Source organism: Cyprinodon tularosa, unplaced genomic scaffold (assembly GCF_016077235.1).
Source record: "Cyprinodon tularosa strain WSP-4 unplaced genomic scaffold, ASM1607723v1 ctg349, whole genome shotgun sequence".
NCBI lineage: Eukaryota > Metazoa > Chordata > Actinopteri > Cyprinodontiformes > Cyprinodontidae > Cyprinodon > Cyprinodon tularosa.
Window position 1 is genome coordinate 915,456 of NW_024039062.1, and position 15,525 is coordinate 930,980.

The 15,525-nt window shown below is 38.4% G+C and overlaps 1 protein-coding gene across 6 annotated transcripts in view; it reads left to right on the plus strand.

Moving 5' to 3' along the window:
• sema4d (sema domain, immunoglobulin domain (Ig), transmembrane domain (TM) and short cytoplasmic domain, (semaphorin) 4D) overlaps nucleotides 1-15,525 on the plus strand; it is a 53,043-nt gene that overhangs the window by 6,879 nt on the left and 30,639 nt on the right. For 3 of the 6 annotated variants that reach the window (XR_005281643.1, XM_038294962.1, XM_038294958.1), the window contains exon 2: nucleotides 5,494-5,605. Coding sequence is in view for 3 of the 6 variants with exons in the window: in XM_038294962.1 (XP_038150890.1) it covers nucleotides 5,568-5,605 (38 nt within the window). In the remaining 3 variants the exon portion in view is untranslated. Of the gene's footprint in view, nucleotides 1-2,355; nucleotides 2,673-5,493; nucleotides 5,606-11,797; nucleotides 11,856-15,525 lie in introns of those variants that run through there. The other 3 variants (XM_038294961.1, XM_038294960.1, XM_038294959.1) reach the window with 3 other exon arrangements.

Genomic DNA, 15,525 nt, shown 5'->3' on the forward strand with positions numbered 1-15,525 from the left:
TTGCTTGATGTTTACTTTAGATCTGAGGCCAAACTCTGGTTGTTTGTCAGATTTGAACTCTTTTACTAACTGGTTGCATTAAAATCTGCTCTTACTGGAAGCCATCCAGCTCAGGCTGAAAGCACGAACCACGTTTAGGCTCCAAATGCAATTTACCAATCTAAAAGGCCTTTGGTGTGGAGATGTCATGGCTCATTGCATGCGAGCTCTGAGGGATTTTTGAACTCTTAATGGGTTTGATGGTGACCACTATTCATGCATGCTCCATGCTTTCCTTTCTTAGTTGTTCTCCAGTCTTTCAAATGAGGGAATTAGCTGCAAATTACCTTAGCTACTGTTATGGCCGTTTACGTAAAAGCCGCCATCTGTGACGCAGATTTACTCCTGGTAGATAAGTCTTTTAATGTTTCTTTTTTATGTAGCTTTACAGAATAAAGACTGAGAGATAAAAGCACTGATATGCATAGTAATGAATTTACCTTTTATATCTTGGTTTAAATAAAATAGATAATCGTGGTCCTGTAGGTAGTAAAGGTCAGTGCATGCCAGCTTTGATGTGGAAAGCATGCTACTGTAGATCGGAGGCGTTTTTTGGTAACCCCCCACCTCCATTTCAAAGCCACAGACATGGTCTGCCACTCCCTTCCACTGTACCCCGGCACCCTCAGGCTGGAGTAATCTCACAGTGGCAAAGACAACAGCATCTGGCTGCATATCAGCAGCAGACATGTGGCATGTGGAGTCACTTTACTTTTTGTTGAGTGGCCATAATGCATTCCAGAGGTCTCTCTGCTAAATTACATCACAATTTAGTGGTGCTTTTAAGTGGAGGTGCATGAAGGTAAACACTGGAGGGTCCATTTTATGTCCCATTGTTTGGGAAAAAAAATAAAATAAACCGTAGATGGTAGATTTGTGAGCAAAGCTCAAAAGGGGATTGTGTGTTTGAAGAAATTTCACAGTATTCTTGTATTTAGCAAACAGAGAACATTTACACATTTGTAATTGAACTGGGAAATGTGAAGGTTTGATTATTTTTAATAGTGTTTATAATCCTGTAGGATAAATTCCAGCATCCTATCAAATCTGATCATCGTCGTCATTCCTGCTGAAGCAGGGTTTCTGCGGGTCATTAAAAATAATTAAAAGTCATTAAATTATTTTTTTTAAACTAAGGCCTTAATTGGCATTAAAAGAAATAAAACGTTGCATTAAAATGCTTCAGAAAAGAAGCTTGAGGCGGAAAAAAGGCTAGAGAATTGGGAAAAATGCTAATTTGAACCAAAGTGGCGGGAAAACGAGGAACTCTGGACATGGCTGCAGCCTGTCCACGGTGAAGATGACGAAGGATTTTGCTGTGTGTGTGTGTATATATATATATATATATATATATATATATATATATATATATATATATATATATATATATATCTAAAGAGTCATGGGTACTTGTTGATGGCATTAAACTTATTTTGAAGAGCATTAAAAGAGGATTAAAAAGCATTAAATAAGAGTTACTCATTCATGTATAAACCCTATGAACTGAAGTAACCCCACAGCATGACCCCGCCACCACCCTGTTTTGCCTTGCTAATGGAGTGAACAGTTAGATAGCTAGCTGACTACAGTAAAAGTTGAAGAACGAAACGCTTTTGATTAACCCAAAATTGTGTCCAACTTGTTGGAAGCTGCTATCAATGATTTTATTATTAAAAACTCAAACATGTTACACCTGCACGGCTTTTGAGTGGTTCTGCTTAGAAAGCAGTTAGCTCTCAGATCTGTTGCTGCAGAGTCGCTGACGGCTGAGATGAATGTTTTGAAAAGGTTTCCAGAGTTGAGTTGCTGAGGGCAGAGAGCTGGAAGGGAATGGAGAGAGGGGGAGACTCGGTCTACATACAGTACATTCTGTTGTCATTGGAGTGTGTCAGTATCACAGCTAGCGTGATGTAGGTGGTTTTTTCTGTTGGACTTTTCTGTTATAATTGTACGGATGATTTGCAAAGGGGGGGGATCTGTTGGGGATATACAAATTCTGTGTTTTCTTTTTCAGTTGTTTTGCTGATGCTGCATGTGGGATTTGCATATGGGGGATGTGCATATATATCCGACTTGTTGCCTGGGGATGCAAACCGAATTTGGATACCTTGTGCCTTGAAAAGAGCTGGTTTAGCCGGTGAAAGCACTGCCCCAACCTGCTGTCCCCTTTCACTCTGTCCCTTCTACAATGGCCACACTCCCTCAGACACAAGACCCTAACCTCAGCCCCCCCCCCCCTCCTCCTTCTCATCCCGACACCCCCAAATTCCCCCTCCCCCGTTCGCAGCAATTGTGCGCCTTTCCAGAGGCATGATCCGAGTGCTGTGGCTCTCCCATGCCTAGCAGTGACACGCTGATCGGCAAGCCTCCTCGCTTTTATCACTCAGTGCTTAAAAAAGGATGGATCTTGAAGGCATAAACTGTCTCTTAACCATATCAACCATTATGGATTTAAGATGCTGAAGGGGGATAAAGAGGAGGGGGTGTTGCGGGGAGAACCTGGGAGTGAGTTACCAGTGACAAGAGAAGGAAGAGGTGTTTTCATGTTTTTTGTTTTTGTTTTTGGGCGAGCCAAGAGCTTCTCTTTAGCTGTTTCTCTTCCCAGACCTGAAGATGTTTTTGCTGACAAGATGGTAAGATTCATTTGGAGCACATGGCGTGTCAGCAGAGATAAACGTTCTGACTGATGGCAGTGCTGACATCTTTTTTTTCTCTATGAACAGAATAAGGATGGATGCAGTGTCCTTAAGGCTTGCTTTGTGCAGTGTTGGGTCTGTGCAGCATGGTGCATGCTATTTTTATCCAAATCTCCTATGAGAAGTAAATAATTCAGTGTTGTTAGCTTTTAGGTTTTCATGATGCAGCAATGCGTATGTTATAGCATTTTTGTTTCTTAGGTAATGTAAAAAAATTTGAATAAATTTTTTTTCTCTGTTATAGCTCTGCGTTTTACATTTTTTTTCATTCTGAATAATGAACTTCAGTGCCACAGGTTCCTGCTCTTAACCTAGTTTTTAAATATGCTGCAGTGCTGGGTGCAGGTAGAACAAAGTGCCATCGCTATACATCAAAAAGCGAGCTGCAAGCATCTCGCCATGTCCGCTGCATGTATGGGGGAAACCACTTCTCTGTTGGTGTTCACGGGACCTAGTTTATTTTTTAACCTCTTACTGAGAGTCTTCGCACCACAGCTGCAGTCTATTGAGCGCTGCATTCAGTTTTGTCTTGCGTGCAGCATTCTATTTTTGCCAGCTTGAAGAACAGTTCCATTATTGGTGGATAATACAGCATAGATTGCCACAGTTCTGTAAGTTTAAAATACATTTCTGCATCTTGTTAAACTATATCTGGTGTGCTTCTAGGTACTTGTATTAGTTTATTGTAATGTGCTTTGAGAATCATTTGAATCATGCATATTGATTACAATTCTGAAGCTGAATGGTCAGATTTGATATTCAATTAATTGCAATTAATAGATGAAATAATTATTGATATTGATACTGCCTTGAAAATATAGAGACAGATGAAAGGACAATCATTGACAAAAGCTGTTAAACTCTGAGAGTTTTAGTCCAGAATAGTAGGTGTGAACTGAAAGCTGTTTTCATGACCCCAGAACGCAGATACTGGCTACTGCTGCTGGACCTGTCTGGCTTTGGGTGGGGTCCGGACCTTGCTTTCGCTTGTCTGGTTGCTATGTCTGATCTGGGCTTGTTTTGTGAATTTCCATTTGACATTTATCTGCTTAAAGTCCCTAAATCCTCATCTGGCTGGTCAGGCTGTGTCAACACGATCCAAAGTATTATCCATGAAATCAATGTAATCTTTTAAAGGCAGAGAAGATGAAGATCTAATAGGAGGTTTAGAGTTTGCTCAACCTCCACAAAGCAGGCTAAGATCACAAAATTGGTCAAATCAGCCAGTTACATATGAAATACAACTTGATAACTGGTGGTTATGGATGCTGGATGACGATAAAACTCTCAGTCTCTGCAGTGCAAAGCTCATATGGAGGTGAAATAAAAGTCTCTATGCTTGCTGATTAGTTTCTTGGTGGGCTCTGTTTGTGGTAGCTGGCTGGCTGGTGGGTTGCTTCAGTAACTATGGTGACGGTATCCCCAGAAAGCCTTAAAGCAATCCCAGGCTTTGCCAGGCTGATTTGTGAAAGAAGCGATGCATGCCTGCAAAGTTAAAACTCTGACAATGACCTTCTCCTTCCATTTGTTTTCTCACAGCATTTGTTTTTTCCCCCACATGAACAATTCTGCAGTTGCTGAGAGAGAATGACAAAACGTAACTGTTTTTCTATATTTTTTTTTGTAAATTTTTGGTACCTGCCATGAAAGACAAATTAAAAATAAATTCCATTGACAGCTGATTTTTTTTTATTCAATTTTTCTTTAATTTTTTTTTTGCTTCCTTTTTCTCCCCATCATTATGCAATAATTCTAAGTGTAGCATCTTACTAGCCCAATATATTATTTCAATGCACAGAAAGAATGCATTGAATTTGAAATATGATCTTCTAGCAAATATTTATGCCATGCCTGTATGATGGCCACATTGCACACATTACTGCGATGACTACTTCTACAGTCCCCTTGGTTGATGAACAGCTAAATAAAGCTAAATATTCTGAAAGAAACTCATTAATGTACTCTTGGCATTAAGGAGTTTCCTTTTGTAATAATAATAAAATATTTATACATAGAGCAGACATGATGCCACCCTGTTTAATTACAGAGCTGCTTCACAAAGATTAGAGGCGATGTTTTGATCAGTCTTTAACGCCTTATCTTAGTGACAGCTAACACAAACTTCATTGGCCTTTTCCAGATCAGTGGCAGAGATTAGTTACAAGATAAAATGGATCAAAATCCAGCTACTTTGCTCTGGTCTAATCAACCCCTCTGTTATCTGCTAAGGTCTCACTCTCTGTTGCAGCAAACCTCTGTAGAAAACGTAGCTTATTTTAAAAATTTTTTTCTCCTCCTGACATTGGGTCTTAAACACCACACCAGGATTGTCTAAAGGTGTGGATGTAGACACTTACTGGACGGTGTTATTCTGATTGTGACAAACTGACCTGAATGCACATTTCCACCTTTAATACCAAGATGTATAATACCAGGAAAATATCCAGACTGTTGCTACTCTAAACCTGTAGTTTGATTATGAAAACCAATAACCCCTCAAGCTGCAAGAATTGTTTCCTCTTTGAATATAGATGCATTTATTTGCATCACTTTATTGACATTTTGGGTTGTGGCTCGGCTTTGGCCAATGTTTATTTTAAAATGATTAAGGACAAACAAATCCTTTAAGGGACTCTCCTGCTTTTAAATGTGTATCAAAAATAATGTTAGTGTCACAATTGTCTTTTTGTTGCTCATCATTCTATGCTGTTAAATGCATGTATTATTTCACTAATCAAAAATCATGTCTGTTTTACAGATCCGGGTTGCTTAGTCGCCGAACCCCTCAATCACCCATTTCCAGCTGTGTGAAGATAGACGAAGGAAGTTTTGATGAATCAGTTTTCGCTAACCGATGCTATGACCGACAAGTAAGTTGACTCTTCCAGTGAGTGTTTGAGTTTTATGTCCTCTGAACACTGGATGCCTGTTTGAGTGTGAAGCCGGTGGAGGATGCAGTCTGTGGTTCCTCTCCTCCTCATCTCCCCTTGTTGATGTCAAGTAGAGAGAAGTATGCTGTTGTGGTAGATGGGGGGGTGATATAAAGACAGTCTTGTGTTGCCCCTGAAGACATGACATTTGCATCAGGGCTGATTTGCATTCCTGTTCACTGTGTTGGTATGCCGCCCTGCTTAGCTACTCTTTATTTCCCTGATAAAATAGCGCAGCTCCTGGTTTTTGATGCTTTTCGTTCTTACCTCATCCTCCTAAACCTTCTTTGCATTCTCCCTTTTTGTGGCTCGCTCTTTGTCTTTTCCTTTTGGATCAAATCTCTTTCTGGTTTCTATCTCTCTCTTTTTTGTGTCTTTTGTAAGGTTCGTCTCTTTGTGTCTCAGTCCAGCGTTCCCTGACTTTGACCTTTAGACCAAGAAGAATTGGAGTGCAGTAAGCAAAATAATCTGACGTCAGCAATGACAATAAGTGGAAGAAGTGATGTTGGATGCAACCAGGCAAAACAAAGACTTCTTTTTTGGGTTAAACAAAATTACCTTCACAATATAAACCGTAGGTTTATTTTAAAGTAAGACTAAATGGCATTAGTAGAGTTCACTTTCTCTGTCCGTCATCTATTTACTTTTCACCAATGCACCTGTTCACCCCTTTGAGAGTGGAAGAAAAGGGAATGGGGGTCTGGTCAGTCAGCCTTTCTATGAAATGAGCTGCAGGGTGCTTCCCTAGCATCCAATTATGTCAACATAAAGTACTCTATATCTTTACCAGCGGAATGGAACATTTCAGCAAATTAAGAGGCTATGTTTCTTTAATAGTTTATTACATGTTCATACTCTGTTGTGCTAGATTAGACTAGAGATGAATACCTCAAAGATCTTGCAGAAAACAGTCCTTGACAAACTGATGCAGAAAAGTAAATGCCATAAACATAAATGTAGTACAACTTTAGGATGAGATCATTGATGCTTTTTAAGTAAGATATAACAATGTTGACAAGTTTCCTCGCTGGATCAAAAGTATCCAAGCAACCAGAAGGCGGGGCCTCTTGGGGAGGGTTTGTTATTGTCTGCTAGATGGTTGTCCATGATGTAGAAAGATTGTTTGAGTGAGAAGAATGATAAATGTTGTGCTAAAGTGAAGCGAGGGGGGATTGTTGAAGGATGTGGCCCCCCGACAGAGATCGAGAACAAAGCCCCCCTCAACATGGAACTACTCAGGGTTCGTACAAAGGCAGAAGTATATGGCTACTTATTCTCTCTTCAGCACACACTCGCATGACCCTCAGCCTTCCTTTCTTTCTCCTTCTGCCTTGGTCATCAGCAAATATTTACTCCTTGCAGGAAATCAGTGGACATTTCTTGAGAAAAGTACATTCCCAGATTTAATCTGACTAGTGGAGATGTCTAAGAAGCTCACTGCTCTTTTTGTAATGATTTTATCACATTTCCTTTTAAAGTTCAGTCTCTGTCACATGACTGCACATCTTCAAATGTTTTATATAAGATCTTAGTCCAGCTCATTTAATTAGAAATAATGTTTTTATAAGCATGCAGGAGGAGCTTATAAATGTGCTATTTAGATTTCACAGCAAATGCCATTACCCCATCTCATGCTACTTCATGCAGACTCTTTGTTTGCTCTAATGAAGATTCACTTACCTTTACAGGAAACTGTAGGCAATTTAAACAAATGTAATGATCTCCGACAAACCTTGTTTTTTGTTTTATTAGCTTATCAATGATTCATACTTACAAGTTCAACCAGGATAGTGTTAATCACATTTAACTGTCCAGTATAATAATATTCATTTGCAAATAGTTGTAGGGTTGTAGAAGACTTTGCATGTGATTGAGGGATCTATAGTGCATATTTGGGCCATGGCTATAATTCCTCTATACTGATCTGTGTTTATATTTTAAGGAACCAAGCTGATATCTCCTGCATGATTTATTTTACATCACATCTGCTTATGTTACATTTATATCCTGTTATTTAGAATTTCTTACTAAAACTTTGCAACTTGGACAGTTCCCAGAATTTCCCAGTTGTTCAAAGACACTTTTACCCTAAAACTCAGGGATACAGTCGAAATTAACTTGCATACCTGATGTCTAAGAGTTTCAAGTTTAAATTCCTACCCTACATGTTTTTTCCACATTGTAACCTTTCTTTCTCATCTTTACATAGTGGTTGGTTTTCATTAATCTATGAATATTCTTCTGGATCAGTGAAAATAAACACGTTGGAGCTCAGCCTCCTTGTGTTCTGTGATGAGGAATGTTTCTAAACTCTGACTCTGTGCTTCTAGACAAGGATTTCTCCTGTTTAAATAAAAGCCTTGAAAATTTTTACAAAAGATGCAGCCTTGTTTGTCTACTCCTCCTAAATTTCTAATTTCTGTCCCTTTTTAACAAGATTTTAAACTGGGGATCATAGCACTGTTTCCAATAGATTGACGCTGAACGTTTTTTATAAAATAAAACTTAATTATTATTGTCAATTCCCATTCATTTGAGGAGAAAAACGTTGTGCAATCTGCTAAGCTATGCGATTATGCTTTGTTGTATGTTTTCTTATTTTCATGTTTTCTTTGCCTGTTTCTAATTTCTTTTGTGTATTGTGAGACTTCATCATATCAAAGCCTGTTTGTTTTCTGTCTTCCTCGGTCCTTTGAGTGTCGCTTCCCTCGTCCACCTGTGCTGGTGTTTACTGACAGCCTTGTCAGAGATTTGGGATGTTTATAGTTCCACAGCAAGGAAGGCTGCTCAGGGTGGGTGTTTCTCTATGAGAGCTAAAATAACAAACTGCCTTAGAGATATGAGAACACTTCCCAGCAGCCTTTTCTCTTTTAATATGTCTGCTTTGCCTTTCTGTATCAGTCAAGGTCCTCTGTGTGCTCATATTGGTCTCAGCGGAACGATTTGTGTTGTTTTAAAACGGTCTTTTATTTTGAAATTTTATTTGCGTTTCTACATAAATTATTCTTCATCTTTAAAACTGTGTATAAATTCCGCTGTAGCTTTAGTTGTGTATCTTTTGAAATAATAAAAATGGAAAAATGATCAGAAATGCATTACTCAGACATTTTTGATTATCTATGATTTCTGCAGCTTTTTGTGTAGTGTTAGGCTACCTATAACTATTTCAGCTCATTCAAATTTCTCTAATAGAGTGAAACATTTAAAAAATAAATTCAAATCATTTATTTCTATATTTGTATTAGAGGAGGTGCAATGTCAAACGTTTGAAAGAGTAGCAACAAAACAATTTTTGTTTTTTTTTCTGTCCAGTTTTCTTTGTTTTTTTTCCAAAACAAAGAAAATGATGTTGAAGTATAAATTTTCAGCTAACCAGTCTTCAGTTGCCATCGTTTGCTTTTACTCAGAAATTTCCAGACCGAACCAAACAACATCAGGCAATAGCTTCAGATTGTATTGAGGGTTGATTGAGAAACAAAAATCCTGAAGAAATTTGACTTTATTCCACCAGCTTTTACTTTTCTTCTCGTTCAGCTTAAGACTTTCAATTTCCTGAAATCGCCGGATCAATATAGAAATCTAAATACAGGGGGAAAAAATAATTTTGCTGTACTTGATGATGATAATCTGTTTCTGTGTGTATACACTGAAGTAGTTGGACGAAGACATTACCAAGAAGATTGTGACACCAGTTTATAAACAACATGGTACTTTAGCCTGTAGTATAAAGGTAACCTGTTTTTGCAATGGATAAGAAAACTCTTAAAAGACGTACAAAGCTCTTTACCTCAATTTCCTCTGAACTAAGAAAATATTCTAGTATAGTGATAATCCTTAAGTAGCTGAAATCCAGTATTGCAGCCGGATGCTCAGTGAGCGCTCCCAATCTGGCAGCTTTCTGAAGTGCAGCCATTACTACCATTGTTCCGGTTTGAGATGTTTTTTTTTTTCCAAAATGCCAGCTTTTCCCGGCTGTCCTTCAAATCCACTCATCAGTTAAATACTATAGAGCCGTGACATCTCCCATTTCCTCTCCCTCACCTCTACAGACTGCCGTGTCACAAGGGCAAGGTTTGCGGGGCACTCCTTGTTTTGCCCCCACACTTGTTGTCCCCCCACCAACACATCCTGAATTGAGACATATGAAGGCGTGGCCTCATTAGGATTCGTGGCGACATTGTAGAAACTCTAGATCAGCTGTCACACGGTTTTGTGGGAGACGTGGAAGTCCAGTTCAAAGTGCTTCCTGAAGATGTCAATGGGGGTGCAGTCTTTGACCCTTGGCTCATCAATCTTGTACATCTGGCAGCTATTCCCACTGCTACATAGATGCTGCACTGAGATGTTGAGACGCGATGATTTGATATGATATTTGCACTTGTTGCAGATGTTCTTCTGTCTTCCTGCATGAATGACGCTGTGAAAATAGAATGGAAAAACATAGATGACTGGAAAAATCAGACTCATCTGGGACGTCATGAAGTGACGGGTTATTATGAATTTTTTTAACGAATTTTCAAGTTTCTCATTAGATTTTTTAAATATGACTTCTTGTAGTTGAAGCAAATCTCAGAAGCCCTAGTAGTTTGTTTCTGTAAGTTTAAGCAGCTGCACTAGTAAGGGTTTAAGCTTGTTAAGCTGGTATTGACAATTTACAGACTTCTATAGTTATAGATGGCCCTACTGGACAGAAAATGTTGGTTTTCTGATAGCCATCTACACTATTACTGCTTTATTAATCTCCTTAAAACACCTTATTTAATTGGAATCACCTCTGACCTATGTTCCTTACCCCAGCAAACATAGTGTGGCACCATCTTGAATCCACATCTAAAGTATTTTTGGTGTCAATAAAAGTTCCATTGTTGCGTTTTGCTTTTCGTTTTCTTTGCTTCTTCACTGCTGAATGTAATCTGATTATTCTTAATGCACCAAAGCAGGGATGCTGGTTAATACCCATGAATCTGCATATTTGGGTTGATTTAGCTGACATGAAATCAGTTGTGTGGAAAATGTCGGCTCTTGTTGTTTTGCTTTGATGGGTTTTGATCTTTATTATAATATCTGAGCTCTCACGCTAGGTTGATTGAAGAATTGATTCTCTCTAAATGGTCAGGGGAAAAATGTTTTGGTCAGAGGTGCTTGTTTCATGGAGGACTATGGGAGTAAAGGCCGTCATGCAGGAAGAATGTATTCAGCTTTGGTGTGGAGGTTTTCTTTTTGCTCAGGGAAGCAGTCTAAGTGAACCGACTCAAAGCTGTAGTGAAAGGACAGCCAGTCATCCGTCACAACAGCAAAGTGATGTCTGAGGGCAAAAAAAAAAACCTACATCCTGAGGAATCTTAGAATTTTCCAGCTGATTTCAAATTACTCTGGATGCATTTAGTCCTTTAGATTTTCCTACTGGTGCTCAACATTTTGAAAGAGCCTTTCAATCCTGTTTTTGGTTCATCGCTCTCCTGTTTCCTAATTGGAGCAGAAGAGACCTTTTCTGACTGTAACGTATGCTAGATGTTGGAGGTCATTGTTGGAGACGTCATCAAACAATAATGTCTAAAGTGGAAAGAATAAAAATAAGGTAAAAATGTAATTTGTGCAGCCATTTCTACTGTTGGACGCTCCAGAGAGAGCAGAGCTTTGATGATATTCACTGCTGATGACGACTCAAACAACTCTTTAAATGTTTTTTTTTTAAGAGAAGAATTAAAAGAATTAAAACACAGATTTTTAACTATTTATGTTACCATACCCTCTGAGACCTCTAGCTCCCTCAGTGTAGATAGGATGAGGCTTGTTAGATTAGTTGCATTCATCTGAAACTCATGTCTGACAAGTCTTCCACAGAAAGTTCCTTTTGTATTAGACGGAAAGTCAAAGAGACCCAAGATTTTCACACAGCTGAAGTTTCTCTATTAGATCCTTTTTGTCTTTTTGTTTTTATTTGTGTTTTGATGGTCAGTTTGTGGGTATTTTCTAAACCTCATCTTATTTGACAGATTTTGATGTATATCATCCATATTTTATCTGTTTTACTCAAGTCCTGACAAACTAATTATACATCTTAAACCTTCCTCCCCTTCTAGGCACGCGCACAGTGATACAACATTTAACTGTCTTGTCTGATCTCCCTAGCCTGAGGATATTATAATTCTCTCCAGAGGAAGAGCGTCGCATCTTTTAGGAGCCACAGGTCAGAAACTCTACTCCTCTCCCCCCTCCCTGCCTCGCCCCCCTCTTTGCTGTGCAAACCGATACTGTGCTGCTTCGAAGCCTGCACGCTTCAAAACCAGTGCTGCATGCCTATCCATTCCCCCCAACCTGTACCTGTCTTAAAGGTTTACTTTTATCCTTGCATTTTCTGCATGACTACACATGGGTAATCCAGCTGGGAATTGATTTTAAACCTATTTTGTTTGTTTTTTTAATCACTCATTTCCTTTCTTGATTTTTGGTATTTTCTCTTTTCAACTTGATGCTTTTTGTTTGTTTGCTCAAAGGCACATAATTACTGTGTACCTTGTGATGTTTATAATGAAAGGCATGCATGGTTGCCTTGCTCTGGGGTTTTGGACAGCACACTTTGCTCTTTGGCTTTGCTTTTACTTTGCTGAGCGGCTGCTCTAAACAGCAATTATTCAGTCACAGCCTAGCAACTGCAACTCAAGTGCTCTAAAGCTTTTCTCCAAATGCCAAAGTACTATGCATGAGGCTGCAGTGAGGAAAATGTTTTCTTTATATCAAACTGCTTAGAATATTTACTTTTTAAGCTTAAGAGCATATTATGCAATTATATCAGGTTTTATCTTCTTAACTTTAAATTAATAATTGGGAGAACTTTGTATCAGGTAATTCTGATAAATAAATGTAAAAATAAGACTATGTGCTTTAGGTGGTTATCTGTTTTTTTTGAAAGAAACAAACAGTTGCAGCAGGTGGTAAAAATTTCATTGTTTTGAACAATCAATACAGGATATCCTGAAGCACCTGTTAGATGTTTTTTTTTGTACTCGAACAATTAAAGGTGTAACAGGATGCATGCTCCATCAAAAGGCATCAACGGCACACTGATATCTTAAGTCTTTCAGGTTTCTATGTTGTGTAAAGCTGATTGATGTCTGTGGGTGTTCTGGATTTGGTAGTCTCTAATGTAAAACACCTTTAATGTTTTTGTTTTTCCACTCTAGGAGGATGTTCAATACCTGAGTAATTTGATTCTTGTGTTTGATTCATCCAATACTTGCATGCGTTGGATGATTCATTAGTGCTCTCGGCAGCCATGCCTTAAGATCATCTGAAGCATTTTTGCTCACTTTATTTAGCTAACATGTGTTATGGTTTTCTTTTTTTGTGAATCTTGTTTAAATTGAGGCTTCTGCAACACATAAATTATTCTCATTTTCGTAATGCAAGTGGTGCAGGCAAAACCGATATTTGCCAAACGTAAATTAATCAGTCCCATCAAAATTGGCTCGATTAGTCAACCTCTACACATTGCTTTTTAGTCAGCCTTTCTGTTATCATCCATTCCAGTTAAACTTTCTCCGATCTCAGGTCAATTAGGTGTTACTTAAATTATGTAAGCGAAATCAGATATTGAGGGAGCATGGATTCTGCAAGTTTCTTCAAAGTTAGAGATTGTTATTGTAGCTTTGAGCAGAACGGGTTTCCTTCAGCAGATCTGTAACTCTCTTACTGCCAATCCACTGATGTTCAGTCTTTATAGTGTGAGGAGCATGCTCAGTGTTGGCTTTTTTCCCAAAAAAATGAAGCCTTTTCCTTTGCTTAATGAGCCATAAAGACTTCAAAGCCATCCTAAGAACAGAACTAAGCTTTATTTTGCAAATTATTCAGCTTCTGTAAGACACTGGGTCCGATTTAGCTCCCCCGGCTGATTACAACTAGAGACTAGAGAATCTGGACATAGACTCTGAAAGTCTTAGGCTGTGTCCAAATGCTTATAGAGCTTTATACCCCTATATAGAGCCCTATATAGGGGTATAGAGCTCTATACTCGTATATGGAGCACTATATAGGGTTTACATTATTTTATAAGGGTGTCCAAATGTCTAGTAGTGCACTCAATTTCTTCCATTGCACCTTGAAAAGTGTACATCGATGGACAAGCTAATTTATCCCAGAATGCTTTTCAAGATCCCTCCTTGCAAAGCATCATAGGATATGTTATAGGGATGAGAAAGAACAAAGATGGCGCGGTGGGGGATGCTTGAGTCCCTCGATCAACAGGAGAGTGAAAAGTACTGATCATCTGTCCGAATGACAAGTTAACTTAATTCATTTTAAAGTCCAATATTTAGTCTCATCTATATACAGTGATTGTGGGGTTAAGGCGGATGTTTGGACACAGCCTCAAGCTTTCAACTTGGATTGTTTTTTTCCTACATCATCATCTTCACTGTTTGCTCTGTAATGGAAAAGGTTTTATGTTTTCATGAGAAATGGGAATTTGTTGGCCATTTGCCTTGTTTTGTTCATGTTTAGGATTTGGGGCAAATCAGGCAAAAATTGGTTAAATGATCTGTAAAACCAAGTTATGCATCTTCAATTCTAGCTCCATGACTGTGAACGAATAGCAGTGGGCCCTGAACATGGCCTGTTTGGTTTCTGAGCCGCAACAACAGGTCTTTAGTATTACAGGACTAATGGAGAAGCATCCTTGCATACTGGAACAGGCAGGGTCTTTTCCAGAGCGATGTTGCCTTTACGTGCTGCAGAATCAAACATATCTGGTCCACACAGGCCAAGGCATGCATCTGGATCTGCTGTGTCGACAGCTAAGGAAAGCACCAGTATGACTGAACAAAGGTGCAGAAATTTGTATCTTTACAGCAAACTAACGTAATGGGTGTTTTTAGGATTTGCTGGCTAAAGTGTAAGAAAATATGAATCGGGTCATAGCTGTTGTTTGTGTAACAAGTTTGTGACATTTGAAAAGTCAAAACAAACTTTGTTATTGCCACCTCTAGCACAGGAAAAAAGAGTTTGTAAAAAGCTTAGAGCTTAGAAAGTGGAGTTGTTAAAGGAAAGAGTAGATCAGTGATGGGACAAGAAAATGCTCATCTTGCTCCTGGACTAGACCTACTAATTAATCATTATGTTTATAGATCATTTAGTTTCACTTCAGACAAATGCTCTTTACTGTTTTAACTTTTAGCTCAGGTAAAATACTGGCTGCGTTTAACTCAAACAAGCTTGATATTTCCTTTTTATTCAACATCACGGCTAACTCTTTTATGGTTGTCTGCTCACCATCTAAAGACCAGTAAAAAGCTTGGTCTCTGTCTGATAGTTTTGGCTTTATGTTCAAAAATACAGTAAACAAAAAAAAGATGAACCAGAGCTAAGGAAAAAAAAAAAAGCCAAATAATCCTGTTTTTAAAAAATGGGTAAAGATTTTAGTATTCCCTTTCTGAGTAATTGAAAAGGTAATAAATATTTCTACTAATAAACCCCTCATTACATTCTGATACTTTAGAACAAAGAAGGTGGTTTGATTACAAAAACACAGACTTCTCATGAAAAGTTGCATAATGAAACTTGACTCAACTTTCCAGGAACAAAGCAGTGATTTAATGGTAAAAATATTCAGAGAATGGACTCTACAACTTTTCTTCAGAAATTTCCTGCTGTGATTTCCTTGTTGCCAGAAGCCCACCTCCATAACTCCTTTTGCCAAGTAAAAGTTTAACCAGATGGCTGTAATGATTAAACAAAGGTGGGTTGAGACAAGTTTTAGATATAAAATTAACAATAAAATGGAATTGGTAATGTTTTGGGGGGGTTTTCCAGTTACAGATAAAAATAAATAAATAATTGAGGGTAGATTATTATTCATATGTCTT